General features: G+C 36.2%; 1 protein-coding gene across 1 annotated transcript in view; it reads left to right on the top strand.

Moving 5' to 3' along the window:
• The window catches only part of LOC136855362 (uncharacterized), a 60,994-nt gene extending 38,266 nt beyond the window's left edge, over positions 1-22,728 (top strand). Inside the window, exons 4-5 of the mRNA XM_067132281.1 lie at positions 8,122-8,238; positions 16,444-22,728. Coding sequence (XP_066988382.1) covers positions 8,122-8,238; positions 16,444-16,620 — 294 coding nt within the window. The 3' untranslated portion in view covers positions 16,621-22,728. The remainder of the gene's footprint in view (positions 1-8,121; positions 8,239-16,443) is intronic.
• Positions 22,729-22,988: the final 260 nt, after the last annotated feature.

The following is a 22,988-nucleotide window of genomic DNA, read 5'->3' as shown; positions in this document are numbered from 1 at the left end:
TTCTTCCTCTCTAGATGAAGATGCTAAGGTATATTTACTTATTGTTGATATTGTTTTTTGACATGTTGTAAACATAATATCATTGGTTTATATTCTTTTAGTAATCGTTGTATTTCTCATATGTGTAATCTGGTCTGCAGACCATTTATGTTCCATTGTATAATATAGCTATCAAAAATATTTTATTATAGCGGTCGAGTTTTACCCTCTTTTTTTGTATTATCAACTTGGATTTTTTTTAATAATTTACTCATGACATTCATTTGTTTTTCTTTATTTTAGGAGATATTGAAGAATAAAAAACAATATGTAATTCATAATTTATACAACCAACCCAATAAAAATGTGACTGACAAACTTAAAGAATTACTTCATAATGCTAAGGGACCTACATTAATAGTAGGTGATTTTAATGCCCACAACCCGATGGGAGACTGTAATTGTACAAACTCAAATAGAGCAGGAAGTAAAATAGAAGAATTCATAGATTCATATGACGTGTGCTGTATAAATGATGATGAAATCGGCACATTTTTCTAAAACACATGGAACATTTTCCTCAGTCGACTTAACTCTATGTACAACAAACATAGTTGACAGATTGGATTGGAATACAGTTGACAACTTGCATACAAGTGATCATTTCCCAATATTAATTTCATTATTACAAAATAATCCCTCCAAGCATTGCCCTCAGTATAACATTTTTAAATCAGATTGGGAGCAATATGAATTCCACACTAGGAATATCCCACCATTTGAATATTTAAAAGACCATAATGAAACTAATAAATTTCTTGTTGATTTCGTTAAAAATGCTGCTGATAAAGCAATACCAAAATTAAAATCTCATCCAACCAAACACAAAGTCCCATGGTGGTCTGAAAAATTAACAGAATTAATAAAAATAAAACACCAAATTGGAAGACAATTAGATAATTTGAATAGAAAGTTCAGTAAAATAAACAAAACATTACCGGTATTAGAAGGAACTTTACAAAAATGATACAAAAAATGACTCTATTATTATTAGAAATTGAAACATTAAAACCTCTCTGTAACAAAATATCTGCAAAGTTTAAAAGAGAAGTAATTCAAGGAAGAATCATTTCATGGAGGAAATATGTATCAGATCTCTGTAATAATACTCCCATGCAAAAAATATGGGAAAAATTCAGGAAAATAAATGGTACCCATGTTAAACCACCTAGACATGCCATAATAAAAGATGGGGAAAGAATACTTGATCCTAAAGAAATAAGTAATGTAATAGGAGAAAATTTAGCAAAAGTAAGCAGTGACAAAAATTTGGATGAGCATTTCTGCACAAAGAAAAATAGTATGGAATTAATAGTAATAAATTTTGAAACAATAGAAGATATATATTATAATAAAAAAAATTTAATATGGAAGAGTTAGAATTTGCTCTGTTGAACAGCAATAAATCTGCCCCTGGAGGTGACAGTATTTGTTTTGAAATGATCTGCCATTTAGCACCTTTGGCAAAGACATACTTGTTAGAGTTTTATAACCACTTACGGCTTCGAAATTTATTTCCCAGTGAATGACGTAAAGCTGTAATTATTCCTATCCCCAAACCTGGAAAAGATCCCAGTAATGTAAACTATTACAGACCAATTGCTTAACTAGTTGTTATGCAAATTACTAGAAAAAATGGTAAATGCTCGACTAACATGGCACATTCGAGAAAATAAAATTTTGACTCCCACTCAGTTTGGGTCACAATGTAACAGATCTACACTGGAGTCTCTGTCTAACTTGGAAGACCACATACGAAGAAGATTTGAATGAAAACAAATTACTATCGCTGTCTTTTTTGACATTGAAAAGTCATATGATACTACATGGAGATATGCAATATCAAAAACGTTACATAAAAAGAGCATCCGTGGACATTTACCTAGGTTTATCAAAAACTTTCTGACAAATCGCACTTTTCAAGTGAGAATTGATGATGCATTGTCAAATATCTTTCCACTTGAAAATGGTGTTCCACAAGGAAACGTCCTTAGTGGCACACTGTCTACTTTAGCAATAAATGATATCAGTAATAATCTACCTATTGGAATTAAAAGTATCTTGTATATGGATGATTTTGCCATATATTATTCAGCATCTCGCATAAAACATGCAGAGCAAATCATTAATAAAACTGTAGTAAAAATAGATGAATGGGCCTCATCTGTAGGCTTCAAATTTTCTATGCAAAAGACTCAAGCAGTAATGTTTTATAAGGATAAAAAGTGGAAAAAAGGTGAAGAAATAGGTTTAAAAATCAGAAATCATTCCATACCAATTGGCCAAACAGCAAAATTTTTGGGATTAGTATTTGATACTCACTTGAACTGGAAAGCCCGCATAACATACATGAAATCAAAATGTAAAAGAGCATTAAACCTAATTAAAAAACTATCGAACACTACTTGGGGAGCCGATAGACATACCCTTACTTTACTGTATAAAGCAATATTGCTGTCTATTGTTGATTATGGAAGAGAAATATATGGCTGGACATGAGAGACAACGCTGAAAACGTTAGACTCAGTTCATAATGAAGGCCTTAGAATATGTTCAGGAGCTTTTTAATCATCACCAACGTCTTCTTTACAAGTTGAATATGGTGAACTACCTCTCTCTCTCTCCATAGAGAGCTAATAACAATGAAGAGTGCTCTGAGAATTCAGACAAATGATTCTCCAGCCAAAAAATTATTTGGATTAAGGGATGTGTTTATAAACAATCATCCACCTCCCTTCCCAATTAGAGCTAGATAATTGAGTCGCTAATTATAAATATACAGTTACTGTACCTTTAATATCAAAATTACCTCCTCCTTGGACAATGAATAAAATGAGAATTTGTACACACTTGAAATATTCATCAAAAAGTCATTTATATACTCCAGAATACCGTAGACAACATACAGTAGAACATATCATAATTCAAAAAGGTCCACATTATGCAATATACACCGACGGATCTAAGTCACAATGTGGAGTGGGATATGTTGCAGTATCCCCAAACAAAACATATTAATTCTCTACCAGATAATGCCTCAGTATTTACAGATGAGTTATGTGCAATAGTATCAGCCATAAAAGTAATTAGAGAAGCCTCATGTAATAATTTTGTGATTTATATAGCAACTCCAGAAGCGCTATAGAAGCAATTCAAAGCTATAATCAAAAATATATTGTACAACATATAAAGTTTTCACTCCATAAATTGTATAATAAGGGAAAAAATATTGAAATATGTTGGATCCCTGCCCATGTAGGGATTAAGGGAAATGAAGAGGCTGAAAAAGCAGCCAAAGAAGTGGTCCACATGACGAGCAAATGTAGACATCCCTGTTAGTGACTACAAGATATATAAAAACAATCATTGTAAGTAAATGGCAAAATATATGGAACTAAGAACCTGGAAATAATAAATTAAAACAGATAAAATCCAGCGTCAGAAAATGGAGTTCGTCATATCAGAGAGATATACACACACGTCTTCGAATAGGCCATACTTGTTCGACACATGGACACATAATGAACAGTCCATGTGGCCCTCCTCCCAAATGCCCAGATTGCAACGTGTTGATAACAGTTAAGCATGTACTGTGTGAATGTCCAAAATATAACCTGCAGTGATTATCAAATTTTGGAAATAGACCAATAAAATAAATTTTTTCGGAATCTTCAACATTTTCAGTAATACCCATTTCAGTGTTCATGAGAAGCTGTTAGTTAACTGATAAAATATAAAAAAATCAATCAATCAGTATAATGAACTTTAAAACAAGTAAATTTTAAGATTTTAATTTATTTTGAATTTTAATATAACCTTTTTAGTGAGTATATATGGAAACATGAGTATAAATGTATTTATTGTGTGAGTGTGTTCCAATATGAAAGCATATGCCTTTTTTGCAGCTTTTAATTTCATTTTCATTTTCATTCATTCATCATTAATGAGTGACCTATTTGCTCCCATTGCTAGGCTTCTAGCCTAGACCTGTCATTTTATCCTAATCCTTCGGGCCAGCCCTATGAGAGCTGATAGTCAGCTCAGTGTTTTGGTTAAACTTTTTTTTATAATAATCACGGTCTTCCTCGTCTTCCTTTGCCGAGAGAAGCTTCTCTCCGTTTCAGCCATGAAAGGCCATAGCTCCGCACTTGTTCTAGTCTTGTGGCTGAAGGATGTAGACATCTCCTCATTGGAGATTTCACTCCTGATGAGAAGCTTCGAAAGGTCTTTTCCTCCTAGGGACCTCGGGCTCCCTGCATGGGATGTGACTCTTGTTTTGAGGAGCCTGACTCATGCACCGTATGAGCCTTTACGAGAGTCGTCAGACAGGGATCTGACCCTCAAGACCATCTTTGGGCTTGCCCTGGCATCGGCGAAGAGAGTTGGAGAACTGCATGGACTTTCCTTCAGTGTTAAACACTCGAGGGGATGGGGATCAGTTATGCTCGATTTCGTCCTGATTTCATAGCGAAGACTCAGAACCCATCTGTCCCTGACGCTCTGTTTGAGCCCTTCACGATCCCCTCCCTAGAGGACTTTGTAGATAATGACCCAGATGAGACTCTACTTTGTCCTGTTAGAGTGCTGTGGCGCTATCTGAAGAGGATTCGCCATCTCTGGCCTGAGTGTCGATGACTCTTTGTTAGCACTGGCTCGTCCAAAAGAAGTGTCCAAGAACACGATTTCTTTCTGGCTTCATGAGACGATTAGGAGAGCGTACTCTGCTGCTGGTGAAGACAACACTGATACCTTCCACCCGAGAGCTCGTGAAGTCATGGGTATTGGACCAACCCTCGCATTCTGGAAGAACCTGTCGGTTCCTCAGATACTGAGAGCGGGGGTGTGGTCTCGACAGACCAGTTTCACCTCTTTCTACCTTCGGGACATTGCCCACAAGTTCTTGGACGCTTTTTCCTTGGGACCTGTGGTGGCTGCTCAACAAGTTGTGTAGCTTACTGGGTCCTCTAACAGGACAGGGTTGCATCTTGCCTAAGATGTTCAGTTGTGGATGTGAGAATGACTGTGGGAGTGACTGGCCTCTCCTTCTTCTCCTTCTGGCGGCTAATGCCGGTAAGTCTATACATCGAGCTCCCATTCTATTTTTCCTTCCAGGATTATAGAAGCAAACCTGCTCCTTGCTGTTGCAAGGGGAGGAGGGAGACCCTAACAATAAGACAAAAACCTGATACTTGCATTTGCCGTAATGTCTCCAACTCTTAAGGTTCATCCTAGCCTTTTTTTTATGAGGTTACATTTTCCTCCCTCATGCAAAAAAAGACTCAGAAGTCTGATAATTGATCATGCAGTACTACACCCCGATCAAGTTGTCAGAGGCAGGTTTCCCCTCCTTGCTCTATAGACCAGGAAGAGAATCCCAGATATGGTGAACTCCAGTCAGTTCAAGAGACTCGCTTAGATTCCTTCCTCCAACCAGTGAGTCTTCCTAATGTAAAGGACCGATGGTTTATATATCGTGTAGGAACAAATCACAAATTGTAAAGTAAGTTGTATTTTTTGTAACTACAAACCTGAGGTCCTTTACATTCCTTTTTTATGCCTAACTCATGCCACCCCTCAATCTGACACCTGGGCCGAAAGGCAAATTGGAATGCTTACGTCCAGGTGAGCGGGACCCCCACCTACTGGACAATAGTTAACCCTTAAACGCCTACTGGACGTATCATATGTCGACTAAAATTGTCTGTTGGGTGCCAAGTGGACGTACCGCACGTTGACTACAAAAATTTCAACCTTCGGTCAACTTTGACTCGACCGAAATGGTTGAAAAACGCAAATTGTAAGCTAAAACTCTTACATTCTAGTAATATTCAATCATGTACCTTCATTTTGCAACAAATTGGAAGTCTCTAGCACAATATTTCGATTTATGGTGAATTTTTTAAAAACTTTTTCTTACGCCCGTAACTCTAAAATTTCAGAAATTCTTTTGTCATTTTGTCATAATTTTTGCACTGTTCTGTATTAGCCGTTACATAAAGTTTTATATATGAAAATGTGCGCAATTTCATGTACAATACAACAGAAAATAATGCATGGTTGTAGCTTTTATCAGTTTTAAAATATTTTCATATAAATCACGATAACTGCCAAAATTTTAACCTTCATCAACTTTGACTCGACCGAAATGGTAAAAATGCAATTGTAAGCTAAAACTCTTACATTCTAGTAATATTCAATCATTTACCTTCATTTTGCAACCAATTGGAAGTCTGTAGCACAATATTTTGATTTATGGTGAATTTTGAAAAAATTTTTCTTACGTCCGCGCCAGAAATTCTTTCGTTGTCATAATGTTTGCACTGTTTTATATTAGTCGTTACATAAAGTTTTATATATAGAAATGTGCGCAATTTCATGTAGAATACAACAGAAAATAACTCATGGTTGTAGCTTTTATCAGTTTTGAAATATTTTCATATAAATCACGATAACTGCCAAAATTTCAACCTTCGTCAACTTTAACTCGATGGTAAAAAATGCAATTATAAGCTAAAACTCTTACATTCTAGTAATATTCAATCATGTACCTTCATTTTGCAACAAACTGGAAGTCTGTAGCACAATATTTCGATTTATGGTGAATTTCTAAAAAAACTTTTTCTTACGCTCTGCGCTAGTAACTCGGCGAACATCTCAGAAATTCTTTCATCATGTTGTCGTAATTGCACCGTTTTACATTAGTCAACTTTTATATATGAAAATGTGCGCAATTTCATGTAGAATACAATAGAAGATAGCTCATGGTTGTAGCTTTATCAGTTTTGAAATATTTTCACATAAATCACGATAACTGCCAAAATTTCAACCTTCGGTCAACTTTAACTTAACTCGACCGAAATGGTAAAAAAAATGCAATTGTAAGCTAAAACTCTTACATTCTAGTAATATTCAATCGTTTACCTTCATTTTGCAATAAATTGGAAGTCTCTAGCTCAATATTTCGATTTTTGGTGAATTTTTGAAAAAACATTTTCCTTACGCTCTTGCTGCAACTCGGCCAAACATCTCAGAAATTCTTTCGTCTCGTTGTCGTAATATTTGCACCGACATAAAGTTTTATATATGAAAATGTGCTTTAACAATACAACAGAAAATAACTCATGGTTGTAATCAGTTTTGAAATATTTCATATAAATCACGATAAATGGAAAAATTTGACTTTTGGTCAACTTTAACTCGCAAATGGTCGAAAACTGCAATTGTAAGCTAAAACACTTACAGTCTAGTAATATTCAATCAATTAGCTTCATTTTTCAACAAACGGGAAGTCTCTAGCACAATATTTCGATTTATGGTGAATTTTTGAAAAAACATTTTTTTACGTCAGCGTTACGAATTCATGCATCATTTTGTGATAATATTTTCTCTGTGTTGCTTTGATCGTTTTAAAATTTGTTATATACCAAAATCATCGCAATTTAGTGTACAATACAACTAAAAAAAATTAACTCATTAGCTTTAACCGTTGTGCTTACAGCGCGATTTGTATACAATTATATGAGTTTTTTTTTCGCTGTCATATATTCCAATATTTATATATGATAATGATATTTTTTTTCATTTCTGATGGTTGCATACTAAACTTCAGGCAATGACAAAAAAAGGAGCCAAAAATGAACTCTTAATCTTAAAAACTAAGCGTGCTGTGATTTTTTGAAAAAAATTTTTTTCCGCTTCGGCGCTAACTCACCAAACGCCGCCGGCATACGGGAGACGTTTTTGTAAATAGAGGCTCGGCGTTTAAGGGTTAACTGCCTAACTGCCTTATTTGAAAGTTCAACGGCCGTTTCCAGCTCCACTGTAAGTAATTCCAAATGTAAAGGACGTCATGTTTGTACAGTTAGGAAAAATACAATTTACTTAAAAAATAGTGATATTTCCAAGTTTGTATAAGCTACAATTGGCTTTGTGGCAGTGTTTAAATATGTACTGTACAGCCTATCATTTGCAGTAAATAACTTTAGAAGGTAAAGAATGGCAAAATCAAATTTCATTGCAGTTATGTTTTGTAACCTTCATCTCTTGCAGGTATTTTAATAGCATAATTACTTTTTTTTTTAGTACTTAGGTGAGGAAGGGAGCTCCATTCGTGGACTTCACACGACGCAGGTCTTGAAGTTTGTCGACAAGTTTAATTTTACTCTTAATCCTGGGTATGATGGGAGCTGTTATGTGAAGGTATGTTTGAAGAGGCTTTTTTCTTGTCAAAGAGTCAGGTTTTTGGGAGTGTTAGATATATTGTATAATATTTTAGAATGTTTGTATGTATGTTTAGAATTTTACAAAATAAAAATCATCTTTTTCAGCATCTGTTTGTGATTACAGCAGAAAAACAATATTGCAGTGCTCCCCCATTTTAATGTGGAAATAGGTTCCAGAACCTACCTCAGAAATGCAAAAATCCCTTCTAAAATTGTTTATAACTTGTTTTTAACAGCCAGATACCTTGTACCCCTTAAGGGGATCGGCCGGTTTCCCGCTTTTTTAATGACAGGTTGTTGATATATAGGGGGTTTGTTAAAGGATATTGTGTGGAACTTCTGGGGAAAAAATTTTTGTTCAGTGACCTTTGGTTTTGTGACGCCAGAGCATTTTTCGGCCAAAAATGGCCATTTTCAAAATGCATCTCCTCCTTTGCTTTTTGGTTTTAAGGGATGAGATTTGAACCACGTATAAAACACATATGGACCTTCGATATAAAGCCGGGGATTTTTTATTTTTCAATTTTTCGAGATATGAATTTTTTTTTTTTTTATGAAATTTTCCCAGAAAAATTACAGAAAAAAAATTGCCAAAAATCAGAAACTCAAAATATTAAAAATCCCCGGCTTTGTTTTAATCTACCATGTTGCCTCATATTATATATGAAATATCATTTAGATTGGTCCAATACTAAGGGAGGAGATACATTTTGAAGGCGAAAAACTTATGTTTTGAGAAACGGGCCTTCAAAGTTTTAGTTACATAAAAAAGTAAAAGGGCCTTCAAAGACTGTGTTACAATTAATTTTACGGTTTTAATTTTTATTTTTGGTTATTAATTAATGCAAAATTATTATAAATAAGAATATTAATTGATTATTTATGTGCCTAAGACACATTATTATAAATTTTAGGTTCCTGGTCCCCCCCTGTCTGATCTTGTTGCAAGGTATTACTCTAGGGTATCATAGTCGCCTACACTTTTTTATTAGTGTCTCGAATCCATCCCTTGCCAAATGGATCCTGGAAATTACTTTACATTCACAATTAGGGATTCGTGATTCAAGTAATTCATCAAGTCTTGCTTCACTTATTATGATAATTTTATTTTCACGATTGTCTATAATATCAGCCTCCGAGCTACTGCTTTCTTCTTCTAAAATATCTTTGCCCTTTAGTAGTTACGAACGAATAAAGAGGCTTTTAGGGATAGATGTGGTTGGTCTCTGGTCAGCAGAGATCGCTGCCTGCGCTATTTGCTGAGCGACAGCTCTCTCTCTCTCCGTCACTCCATTCCCCTCTATGGTACTAATTTCTTAAATTCTTTCTTCTACTTCTCGCCTGGACTTTTCCACTTGGCTTTTCGGCATTCTAGAAGCATGAAGTGAACTCTTGGACCTTTTAGGCACAGTGAAAAAACAAAAACACCGCAGAAAATAGGGAGTTCAGTCAAGGCTAGCGAGCTTGAAAAACTTGTCCTTCTGGCTTGGAAGTTTATAGGCAACTCTTGGCCACAGTCGGCGTCATGGTATGACGTGTACATTGTCATGGCTAGGAATAACTAAAAAGGTGCCAAGTAGGATATTATTGACATTATACATTTCATTTCAAAGGAAGTTTTAAGAACATACATCGCAAAAACTATACCAGACTAAATCATTTGCGCTACTGGTGTTTTATGGGTATATAGTTATTGTTACATTTGAGGCCATAACTAGAGAAATAAGGCAAATTTTAGCATAATATTTCGTGGACACATTCTTGAACGCTATACGAAGCCATAGAATTTTTTTCAGCAAATCAAATTTTTTAAAGATTTTTGGGTTTTTTAGGCGGCCGATCCCCTTAAACTAAAATGCTTATAACTGCCTACAGTATTTTAACATTTCACTGCTTAATTTGGTAGTTCAAACAAAAATATTCCTTAAACTATCATACTAAAACAATTTAATATTTCAAACAAAAATACACCTCAAACCATCATCCCAAAACACCCAAAGTAACCTTACACTACTGTACAGTACTCTCCTACTACTGTTAATGTTAAGTAGGCTACACCCCTAAAATGCATATAACTGCCTATTTTAACAGTTCATTGTCAAACCTGATAGTTCAAACAAAAATATACCTCAGACTAGCATCCAAGAACACCTAATATCATTTCAAAGTCATGTTGCGAAATGAAGTTCAAGCCTACAACTGTTACTCTTAAGTATATCCCCTTATTATTGAGACACACAAGTTTTTGCTTTGGCCTATTTAACTGTGCTCATCCTGCTGCAGGCACTGGGCATATATTTTACATATACCTTCCTGTGTTGTAAGATGATTTTGAAATTATATTTAGTACTGTTAGTACTATTGTATAGAGCATATCTATAATACTTTGGTAGTGTAGATCGACAGGACATGTACATACGGTACATCCAAACAGAATGCTAGGTTTGTTAATTATGTCGTGTTAGTATTTTTGTGATTACATACAAGTACATTTATGATAAAAAGGATGATTTACTACAGTAAGTTGTTATGAATCTTTGAATTGATATTATAAATATCATTTCAAAGTCATCTTGAACATTTTACCCTTAAAAATATATACATGAGAGAGAGAGAGAGAGAGAGAGAGAGAGAGAGAGAGAGAGAGAGAGAGAGAGAGAGAGAGAGAGAGAGAGAGAGAGAGAGAGAGAGAGAGAGAGAGAGAGAGAGAGAGAGAGATTACAGTATCATTCATGCTGTTTTATTTAACCAAATGGGCAATAATAATAATAATAATAATAAAAGGAGAACCAACCTAAACATGGCATGGATTAACTACAAGAAAGCCTTCGACACAATACCGCACACGTGGGTAATAGAATGCCTGAAAATATATGGGGCAGAGGAAAACACCATCAGCTTCCTTAAAAATACAATGCACAACTGGAGTACAGTACTTACAATCTCTGGGATAAGACTAGCAGAGATTAACTTCAGGAGAGGGATCTTTCAAGGTGACACTGTCCCCACTACTCTTCGTAGTAGCCATGATTCCCGTGACAAAGTACTGCAGATGATGGATGCTGGGTACCAACTCAAGAAAGGAGGCAACAGAATTAACCATCTGATGTTCATGGATGACATCAAGCTGTATAGTAAAGGCATCAAGGAAATAGAGACCCTAATCCAGAATGTAAGAATTGTATCTGGTGACATCAGGATGGAGTTTGGAATAGAAAAATGCCCCTTGGTCAACATACAAAAAGGCAAAGTAACAAGAACTGAAGGGATAGACCTACCAGATGGGAATAGCATCAAACTCATAGGTGAGACAGGATACAAGTACCTGGAAATAATGGAAGGAGAGGATATACAACACCAAGAGATGAAGGACACGATCAGGAAAGAATATATGCAGAGACTTAAGGTGATACTCAGCTCAGAACTCAATGCTGGAAACATGACAAAAGCCGTAAACACATGGGGAGTACCAGTAATCAGATACAGCGCAGGAGTAGTGGAGTGGATGAAGGTTGAACTCTGCAGCATAGACCAGAAAACTAGAAAACACATTACAATACACAAAGCACTACAGTGAACCCCCCGTATTCGCGGGGGATGCGTCCCACACCCCCCGCGAATAGGTCAAATCCGCGAATGCTTACAATGCCCCTCTGAAAACGCTTATACCTGTCTACCATGAAGGGTCAAACACCAAAGTATGCCTAAAAATACCAACCTCTATCAAATATACATTAAACTATTACCTTATTCCTGTATTAATCTTTGAAATGATACTGTTAATATAATTTCCAAGCCATCTTAAACATTTTATCATTACATTTATACGTACGTACTGTATGGGCTTACAGCTGTAGGTGAAAATAATCCAGTCCCCCCTATGTATTCAGCCACACATTTTCTTTCATACAGTTATAAGCCATCCCGTTTTCTTTTCGAGGGGAACCATTGGTATTTATATGCAATTCACAAAAAGAGAGGGAGACAAAAAATTAAAAAAAAGTATGCACATTTTAAAAAATTTAATACTACATATATATTAAGATTACTACATACGTAAATCACACGGGTACCCACCAGCAATGAATGTTGATTAAAGATGATGATGATGAATTAGCTGTGCAGTGCGATGAATGACGATGAAGATATGACTGCACAGCAGAGTAGAGGAGTTACAACTCATCCGAGGGCGGCTCTTCACCTTCAGGAGGGTCTTCGGGAGGTACTTCTTCAGTTGATTTGGGAGGCACTACTTCAGGCGATTGGGGTGGTGCCTGAGGCACTAATTCAGGCGATTCGAGAGGCACTACTTCGTCCGTTTGATGAACATGGTGATAGGCAGCTGCTGTCACTGCTTTTTCATGGTGGTGAGGGTTTGATTATGGGGCCCCAATGCTAAATCAAGGATGTTTGAAAACTTTAGGGAGCGTTCCATATAAGGATCCCATGTTGAAACATACTCCTGTGTATCCTTGACCATTCTCTTAATGTGGGACAGACGTTCCAAAGTCAGGAAGAGCTGTGTATCCTTGACCATTCTCTTAATGTGGGACAGACGTTCCAAAGTCAGGCCACCCTCCTCTTCCTCCTGCTCCTCCCCTGAACCTGGCGTATCCTCTTCCTCACTGGCAGACTTCGTCGGGTCTTCCAAATCCTAGTCCGTCAGGGGGTCAGAGTGAGCATCAATGAGGGTGCCGATTTCATCCTTGGTGATGTCCTCGAAGCCTTCACCTAGAATCCTCGCCAACTGGGCAGCCTTATTAATGGCCGAATGTTGACTTTCTTGAGGAGAGAAGCCCCTGTAATCATGAACACACTCCGGCCACAGCTTGTTCCAGCATGCGTTCAGGGTCTCCTTCTTCATGTCATTCAGTGATCGGCTGATGATGGTCAGACATGAGGCAATCTTGAATTTACGCCAATATTCTTTTAGCGTAAATTCACTGCCACTGCCCATTGCATTTACAAGGTGCTGGAGGGAGTTCCCGGTATAGAGTGCCTTGAAAGCACGGATCACGCCCTGGTCCATAGGCTGGAGGAGAGAGGTGGTGTTGGGAGGGAGGAACTCAAGCTGGACTCCCTTGTAATAAAGATCGAGAGGGTGGCCACCAGCATTATCTGTAATCAGCAACACCTTGAACTCCATGGCCAAGTCGTTCAGGTATTGCCTAACTTGAGGGATGAAGCTCTGATGGAACCAGTACTCTGTAAGGACTTTGGTGATCCAGGCCTTAGGGTTATGCATCCAGAACACAGGAAGCAATGCCTTATTCTTATTCTTGAGGGCCCTGAGGTTTGCAGCCTTGTAAATGAGTCCTGGTTTAAGCATGAAACCATCTGCATTCCCACACATGATGAGGGTAACCCTATCCTTCTGGGCCTTGAATCCGGAAGCTTTAGCTTCATCCTTCATAAGGTATGTCCGGGAAGGCATCTTCTTCCAGAACAGGCCAGTCTCATCCATATTGAACACCTGTTCTGGATGGTAGCCCTTCTCCTCGATGATTTTTTGAAGGTCTCCAGATATTTCGCGGCTGCTTCAGTGTCTGCAGATGCTGATTCCCCATGCAATGTAACAGACTTTAGTTGGAACCACTTTTGAAATCGGTGGAACCACCCCTTGCTGGCCTGGAAACCTTGAGGCGCTGATGATGGTCCTGCTTGGGGCTCTTCCCCCTCTTCTTCTGCTTCTGTAGGCAAGAAAAGCACTCTGAACTGAGTTAAACACGGAGAAATAAACACTGCGTAAATGATTTCCAAACCCAAACATTGATCGCTATGATTGCAATTTATAATACAAAAGCAATATGAGAATATATAAAATTTTATTGGATACAGTGAATTAAAGTATAACATTTTAAAAGATCCATGGAAACGATGCATATTTTTCATGTTGATGTTTGTATAATATGACATGTGAGTATAGAGTACAGTATAATGTAGGCTAGGCTACCATATATGTATACGGTATACCATAGTGTAGGCTAAGCTAATTCTTGTTTCTTATTCAGTTTCTCTTTGTATTGAATTATCATGAATCACAGGGAAGGTTTTCACTAGAAGAGACACGGTTATTCCTTTCCCTGGGATTTTAGCCAAGAACGAGGACCCATCTAAGCACTGGACCCATTCTTGCTCTGTGAAGAACTTAACAGACATCCTCGGTTGTGAGGGATAAGAGAGAGTTATTTGTCCTGTTAGGGCTTTCAGGTAATTACCTAAACAGAACCGAGAATGTCCTTTTTCCGGTGGGACTTAATTTCTGAGGCGCACTCTCAGAATCTGGAGAACATTCTGCCTATTTTTAAGTGAAAGCTCTTGACGTCAGGACAGTGCTACCTTATTAGCTTTCAGGCACAATATGTTCCTTACTTCCATTCCACAGTCGACCTACTTGTAGTGCAAATTGATCTTCACGTCTTGCTAATTAAAAATGTGTTTGTAATTGCAGCACCTTGGGACCATTATCAGTGACTGGTGTGATGTTGGGTGAGGAAGCACAGGAATTTCTCCTACTTCTCTTCGCCTTGAAGTGAGGTGTCGAGTTTTGGGGAGCCTGGGGATACTCTGTACCTGGAGTACCCACCATTCTTAGTGGATGGGTAGTGGTTTTTTGTCAGTGTACAGTAGGTGACAGCATTGTCTGATTATTTGTTATGTTGGTACTGCACCCAGGGCAAGGGCACTTATGTATGTCTTGTCAGCAATCAGGCCTATCCTCCACTGCAAGACTCCATTCATCCCACCCCCTATCAATGTGGGATTCAGCTATGTAATAACCCTGTAAGGTACATATATGAAAACGATATTTTTATAATAAAATTAAGTTTCATGTATACAGTACTTACCAGGTAATTACAGAATCAGAGCCCTGCCTTCTCCCCTCTAATGGACATGTGGGCACAGACAGAATGACGCTACCGGCTAAGTTGTTCCCAGTACTCCCGTAGTGGGCGGTGTTTATCACCTGCACTAATCTATTGAAGTGCTACCGAGAGCTAGAAACTTCTGTATAGCTTTGTAATTACCGGGTAAGTATACTGTATATGAAACTTAATTTTGTTATAAAAATATTTCAGTCACGAACACAATATGAAAAAGTAATGTAATTGGTGAATAAACAGCGTTGCTCTACAAAAAAAGCAAATTAGTGGTAATTTAAATATTTTTACCAAAGTATAAGGAAAAAGGGACAACTTCAGTACTATAGAGAGAAAACGGCTATACTTATGTCTACGGATGACGTGATCAGTTGTCAGACATTCTGTAAGACAGATTTATTTAATTTGTATTAAACATTTTATAGATATTTTGCTGTTTACATTAATATTAATATTTTAAAATTAGTAAGTCATTGTTATAAGCATTTTAGGGGGTGTACTGTACTGTATATACTTAAGAGTAGCAGTTGTAAAAGGGTACTAATCTAAGATGACTTAGGGTGTTTTGGAATGATGGTTTGGGATGTATTTTTTTTTTATTGTTATTGAATTATTTTAGCGTGATAATTTAATGTATATTTTTATTTGAACTATTAAATCAGACAGTTATAAGTGTTTTAGTTTAAGGATACATGGTGTTTTTCAGTTATAAACAGTTACAAGTGATTTCAGAGGGTATTTTGTGTATCTGCGCTGGGTTCTGGAACCTATCCCCGCGAAAGAGTGGGGGAGCACTGTATCACCATTGAGAGTAGTATTGTACTAATCTAACTGGAAATGCAATACATTCAGATTATTGTTGTGCCTACAGCAGGGATGAGGATATTTTTAGCCTTTTGGGTGTTGGAATCTGCAGACATTTGTTAGGTTGAAGTTTTGTTTTATGAGAAAAGAAACATTGTTTAGTAGAAAATTATGCACACTTCTAGCACCCAGTTTTGGATGCTGAATTCATATGTTGTCTAAGGTAAAGGAGCTGAAGAGTTTGTATTATTGGACCTCAGCTCTCCCTGGTACCATGCAGTCATTAAGCAACCTCATTAACCTGTCGGTTTATATCAGTTTGAAATGGTTTACTTTTTGGTCATCGGAGTATAGAAATATCTGTAAACTATAAGGTTGAGTACTGAGAAACATATGTTATTCATAGTGTCATTAAATAGCATTTGTTACATCAGTTACTTCATTGTTTATTAAATTCATGTACAGTAGTGTCATTAACATGCCTGCTTTTTTTTCAGGGTATCAGCGAATCCTTAACTCCCTATGCAGTCATTGACTTTGGAGGAAATTATTGTAATTTGCGCAATTTGATCATTGGCTCGAAGTTAAACAGAAATGATCCTGCGTACAAAGAGAATTCAACAAATTCAGTGTGCACCATGTACTCTATAGCACACTGCAACCTGTACACTTAAAGAAGATGAATAATTTTCTTTTCTTTTCGGAGTTGGTGGAAATCATGAGTTTACAGTACTTTCTTTTATCAAAACTAGAGATTCAGCAAACTTATTTAAAATAAGGATAATGTAGGGGTGTGAAACATGCTTTAAGTTTCATATGAGCCAAGGTAATTTAAGCACAACAGTGGTGATCTATTATACATCATAACAGTTCATTATTGTGAACAGAAACAGTTATGCATATTTGATGACATAAATTATACAGTGCTGCTTTGCAGTGTGAGATATGACTGGTCATTTTCATAAGCCAAGGGGCACAAGAAGTCCTTGCCAAAGTGATGTTCCAGGGTTTGCCTTTGGTAGAGGTTTTTTCTTTGTAATTCTCTCAGTGGAAGTCACACTTATAGAGCAAAGGAAAATCAGCCTTCATTCTTTTCTGCTTACAGAAATATGAAATATCACCTTTCCAATTGGTAAATCTTTGTTACTTTAACTTTCATTGATGCATTTCTTTTATGCTTATTTTCTGTTTTATATTGGTGAAGGTATAGAGTAGTATTCTTTGTATCTGTATTATTTATTGAGGTTTTAAATGTGTAAAAATTTTCCTCTCTTCTGCTGGATGTTTTTAAAGAAGAATCTCGTGATAGTATTCTTTTATCTTTATAAGGTCATAAGGATGGGATTATATTTTTCTTTAACTCTTTTAGTTTTCAGCCCAAGGGATCTTTGCATTGTCAACTCTCTATCAGGGAAATGATGTCCAGATATTTTCTCATTATTAGTACATCAATACATTAGTTACATGATCAAGGCTTATACAGCAGATTTAAAACTAATAACATCAGAACTTTCTGGAAAACGAGTGGAAAGAGATAGTTTCTAGGTCAGTAGCCATAAAGAACGTAGTGCCAATACTGAAGTATTTCGTTTTGTATCTTGCCATATGTATTTTGCCATTAGTAAAGGCCTGTGACTTTTTGAAATGGTTGTCCTGATAAGTACCTTTACTGGTAGTTCAAGAGTCTTTAGCTGGTAGGCCTGAATTAAGAGTAACAGTGAATACAATGTTTTTGGTATATTGTTAACATGCAGTTGTTGTGAGTGCCTTAGTTTGGTAACTTTGCGGCCATTTCATTGACCAAGGTCAACCTTCATTGTTGAGTGTCTGATGCATTGGAACCATTCTGAGAAGTGAATGAAAGGCATTGGTGTTTCAGTCCTTTTATTTCTTTAGTATTTAAGAAACATTTTCAGATGAAGAATACAGGGTCAAAACATTTTCTACTGAATATGTGGCCCAGTTTTTGGAACTTGTGTTTATAGCCATTCTTATGAAGCACAGACTGCAGACTAACAGTTTGGTAGGTTTATGAATAATTCAAGAACTTGGAAAGTGGGTGAGATCTCTGAATAATAATGATAGTGATAATAATAATGTTCCAGAAGGAATAGGTCATAAATGAATGATAATAATTAAAGCGAGATGAACATTTTAAGTGACTATCACCATGCACCCATGTCAGTAAGAATTTTTTTTTATAACTACAAAATGGCTTTATGCAGGTGCATTTTTACTTCTTTTTTCACTTTACAAATTTTAATCTCTCTTAAGCATTCTAATACCTTGCAATACAGTACTGTAGTTTTAGTTATAATTGATATATGAAATGTTAGTTGTATATGCAGGCATACAGAATGGGAAGAAAGTTAGGCTAATAATAATGTACTGTAAGAAGTACTGTCATGATGTAAGACAAACTACAATACTTGTATAAGAAAGTTTTTAATCTGTAGTCAGTGAAGTAAGCTGAAATTGTAATAAAGCTGTTACTGAGATGTTATACAACTCTGCAGTGCTATAGTGCGATGTCTCTGACAGATATGCAAATGAGAGGTAAATAGATCACTGGCAGGCAACTTCTTATCAAATTGAAGGCAAAATGTTTCGGTTCCTATGTTCATCAGAGATTTTTAAGGGATGTCAGTTTGGTTATCCTTTATGTGCTCTCTGGCTTCTGAAATTAAGGATGGCAGTTGTGGAATCAAATATGTGTGAAGTTTATTCTTGTTGCATGCAGAATACTCCATTTTGACCTCAGGCAGTGCATAGTTGATAAAGCCTGCTGATATATTTAATAGAAAGTAGTCATTGTATCTTGAAATTACACAAATACTATCAGGTTGATTCAGTAGAGCTGCAGTGATGAAATGTCTCAGTGCATGGAGGTTTTAATGCTTAACCTCAACAAAGTTTCAGCCAGAGCAAAGAGTTCAAGTGCCTTTGCAATTCTCTCCAGCTGTAGCTATAAGAATGTGGAAGAACACTGCCCATTTTCATATCTCTAGAATGCTTCATAAGACTTGTGAAAGTAGTTATAATAGCTTCTTAATACTATAGTTTTACATCTGGTTAGTGGCTTGCTTTTGTTTTTTCTGAGTGATGAAGTTTCCATCTCATATGGTGATTAAATGAAAGCACACTGCACACTCGTGCCCACATACGAATATTTTCAGCCGAGTTTATTAGTGAACTCTTTAAACTTTACAATATATAAACTTAGAAATTAGATTATTACATTGCACCTCTGCTGAATTAGCCAGACAGAATGTTTGAAATGGTTCTGGGTCTTCAGTGCAAGTTGTTGTGAGACTGATTTTTTTTTCCACTCACAAATGCTTTAGGATTTTGGTGTGCTGGTGGCATTAAATCAAAATTCATTTTTCTTCATTTAAAAACAGGTATATGACTTGTATAGAGTATGGGTCACCTTAAATGCATCATGTATAAATAAGGTTAACTTGGAGAGTAGCACAAAAATCTTCATGTTTTCCTGATTTGTAAAATTTATGTAACGAGAATGTAACCAGAAAAGACATCTCAGGAGTATATTGTTTTGTCCGTCATATATCTTTGCTCAGGTATAAGTAGAGCACGAATTAAGCTTGTTGTTTATGGCCCTTTGGGTATCATACGTTGTATGTTTTGCATTTGGAAAGAGGGATCTGGAAGTACTGATTGTAGGTCCTTATCATTTTCAGTATGTGTTTATGTATGTATATTTGAAGTTAATTTAATTTTTGATACTGACAGATACAATGTATTTAACACACCAGTGAGGAAAGGAAAGGTCCATATGAATTAAACAAGGGCAAGTAGAAGAATGGTATAATTCAGGTAATTTTTCCACCCTTTTCAAGTAATAATGGTATTTACACTGGAGAACTATTTGTACAAAATCTCCTTTGTACTACCAAGTATGAAAGCACTATTCAGAATATAATTCTGTTTTGTTTGCTCTTTGTGTAATTAATATGGGAGTTTTCTTTCTTTCTTGTACCAGATTTCACATTTATAACAAACAATATTAGCATAAAATATGTATAAGTAGTTCCACAAAGCAGCTCAATATTGTACCTAAGAAATTCATTGTACCTAAGAAATTCTTCTGTTGCATTGGCCTGGTCTATATGACATTTAAAGTAGTACCAGAAATCTTAGGCTATCTTGCAAACTCTTTAGACTGTAGTGTAATGAATGGTCACAGAAATATAAGGAAAGCACATTTGGAAGGAAAAATACTTTGTTACCAGGGTTAAGTTCAACTTTCAACGTGGGTAAAACTTACTCTAGTGTTCTTTGGCAGTGAACTCCACCTCAGTATCAACTAAGCTTTCTCAGAACTTGTAGCAGACCTGAAGGATGCCTGTGGTAGTGAGTCACGAAGAAGCATGAATACAGAGATTAGATAATTTAATTTGGGGATGTGCGGTGTGGTGCTGACTTTGGTCTTATTAGGAATAGCATGTTTACAGATTAAGTTGCCAGTTTAGGTGCACACACTTATTTTAAGATATTAAGAGAGACTAGTAAACATGAAAAAGGACAAGAGCTTTAGAATTTATGGATGGAAAGGAAAATCAGCAAGAGAAACAGTTGATTTTTTTTATTGTATTAACATTTACAGTATAGGGAAGAGTTCAACTTGTGCCACACAAATGATAATATACACTCACCATTTATCATTGATGAAGTATGGTCCTGTTTCAAGTTGGATCTTTTAAGGATAAAACTATGAGTCCAGTTTGCAGGAAAGGCTGATGGTTATAAAACAATAAGTTTATTACTTAGCTTGACAAGAAGTGATCAAGCACTAGAGTAAATTGAACATCAGAATGAATATTTTCCACTGTCTGTAAAGAGGTGATTTTATAGTAAGATATCGTTTTGCCTGTTGCTGTAAATAAATAACGTCTTTTAAGAAATAAGTGTTAGTATAATTTTAGGGCTGGATAATGGAAAGTTTTTGATAACTAGAACAAAAGAAACATGAATGCACAGTGTTTAGTGTACTGTATTTTCCACGGCGGAACTACGTTAGATAGAAGAGTACTTACCAAGTACCGTCTATATAAATCTAATTCCAGGCATTCATGCTCTAAACTAAATGATGGGTGAATAACTTGTGAAAATTTAGGTGTAAAAGGAATTGTAACCCAGAGTTCCTAATGTTGCTCATCTTTGAGACATTAAAGCTTCTAGCCTCATTGTGCATCAACCCTGTCAGGCTCAGAGGCAGGACAGTTATAGGGACTCTGTGACAGAGTTTATCAACCCTGTCAGGCTTGGTGGCAGGATGGTCATAGGGACTCGGTGACAGAGTCTATCAACCCTGCCAGGTTTGGCGGCAGGGTAGTTATAGGAACTCTGCGACAGGGTCTATCAACCGTCAGGCTCAGAGGCAGGACAGCTATAGGGACTCTGTGACAGAGTCTGTCAACGCTGTCACAGAGTCATCAACCCTGTTGGGCTCAGGGGTAGGACAGTTATAGGGAGTTGGTGACTGAGTCTATCAACCCTGTCAGGCTCAGTTATAGGGACTTAATGGCAGAGTCAGGGAGTTACCAAGATGACGTTTTACAAGATACTTAGAAATTGTTGTAATGGTATGTCAAATGTTATGATCAAATTTAGGATATACTTGTTGTTTTTGTGGGATAACTGATGTTACAGTGGAGCCAGCATCTGCCATAACTCCTATAATATGAATGGTTAAAAAGGTGTTCTTCGTATTGAAAGTTTCCTGAAAGTTATTGTTGCTTACTGTTAATTGTTGTATCGTCCATGAGATAAATACAGAACGGTGTAACAAGGTTATACTGACTTTGCACTAATTTGCAATTGTGAATGTAATGTGAACTTCAAACTGCTTTGTTTTACTTGTATGTAACTTTTTTAAGATACTGGATGAAAGTAAATAAAACAGGCACTTGTGTAAGAGAGTGTGAAATTAATTATGGGGGCCTAAAATCCTTAGGAGAATGTATGGCTTTGTATCCATAATATGCATTGTGACATTATATATTTGTCTCAACAAAGTTTTATTTCAGCAATAGATGAAATGTACAAGGCAATAAAAACAGAGCTTTCTACAAATTTGATAATATTAAGGTTCAATAATGTTTTTTTGCAGGGTACTAGGGAAAATATATTCAAATTAGGTTTAAGACATTTCAATTTTGCTAATTTTTAATGCCATGCAAAGGTATTACGTGCCATCTATTAAATAATTGTTAATTATATCAGGGTATGTTTATTATCACGTGTTTAGTCTGTTGGATTGGTCACCTCTGTTACTTCTTGAGTATGCTTCATTTTGCTTACACTAGATGTTTTTTGTAGCAGTTGAATGCATTAATTGGCAGCAGCTGGAAGTTTTGTAGTGGTCTTTTGCACAAGTATCTACAATAATATCTAGGTCAGACACATGGTATTGACAGTGCTAAGTATCTAATCTGTATTCACATGGAGATGTATGGTGCCTGTGTAAGATTTTGCTTTTCATGAGTTATTATGTGGATAATAATAATATTGATAACATACTTTTCATTTCTAATACACATTAAATTTTTCAGCCATACTTCCTATGTCCATTTCCATGTAAGGATGTTTCTTGCTAACCTAAACTAAGCTGATAATGCTTTGCACAACTTCAAAACCTCTTAAAACATTTTGTGGATGAACTTCAGGTTAGCCTGTTCTCGGTTAGTATTCAACTTTGAAAAAGTACAGTGGCTTACATAAGGGGCAAATAAAAGTAAATTTGTAAAAGAAATAAAAAATATCAATAAAGGAAGGTAGTGCAAAGGGGTAGAATCATATAAAGATTTGGTCGTTCAAATAAACCACATTATTCGAGAGTTGTAGCCACCTAACTTCTCAAAAACAATAAGCATTGTTTCTCACACCAACAAAAAACAAAAGATGGCAAATATGGGAAGTGCACCTTAGACAAAACTAAATACAATAGAGTAACAAGAAATTTCGTCATTCTTGTACAGATAAGTTGGTAACAACAGAAGATGAAAACCTTAGTTAGAAA

Source organism: Macrobrachium rosenbergii, chromosome 31, assembly GCF_040412425.1.
Source record: "Macrobrachium rosenbergii isolate ZJJX-2024 chromosome 31, ASM4041242v1, whole genome shotgun sequence".
NCBI classification, from domain to species: domain Eukaryota; kingdom Metazoa; phylum Arthropoda; class Malacostraca; order Decapoda; family Palaemonidae; genus Macrobrachium; species Macrobrachium rosenbergii.
The sequence above is the reverse complement of the archived record's forward strand: the minus strand, read 5'-3'. Positions and strand labels throughout refer to the sequence as shown.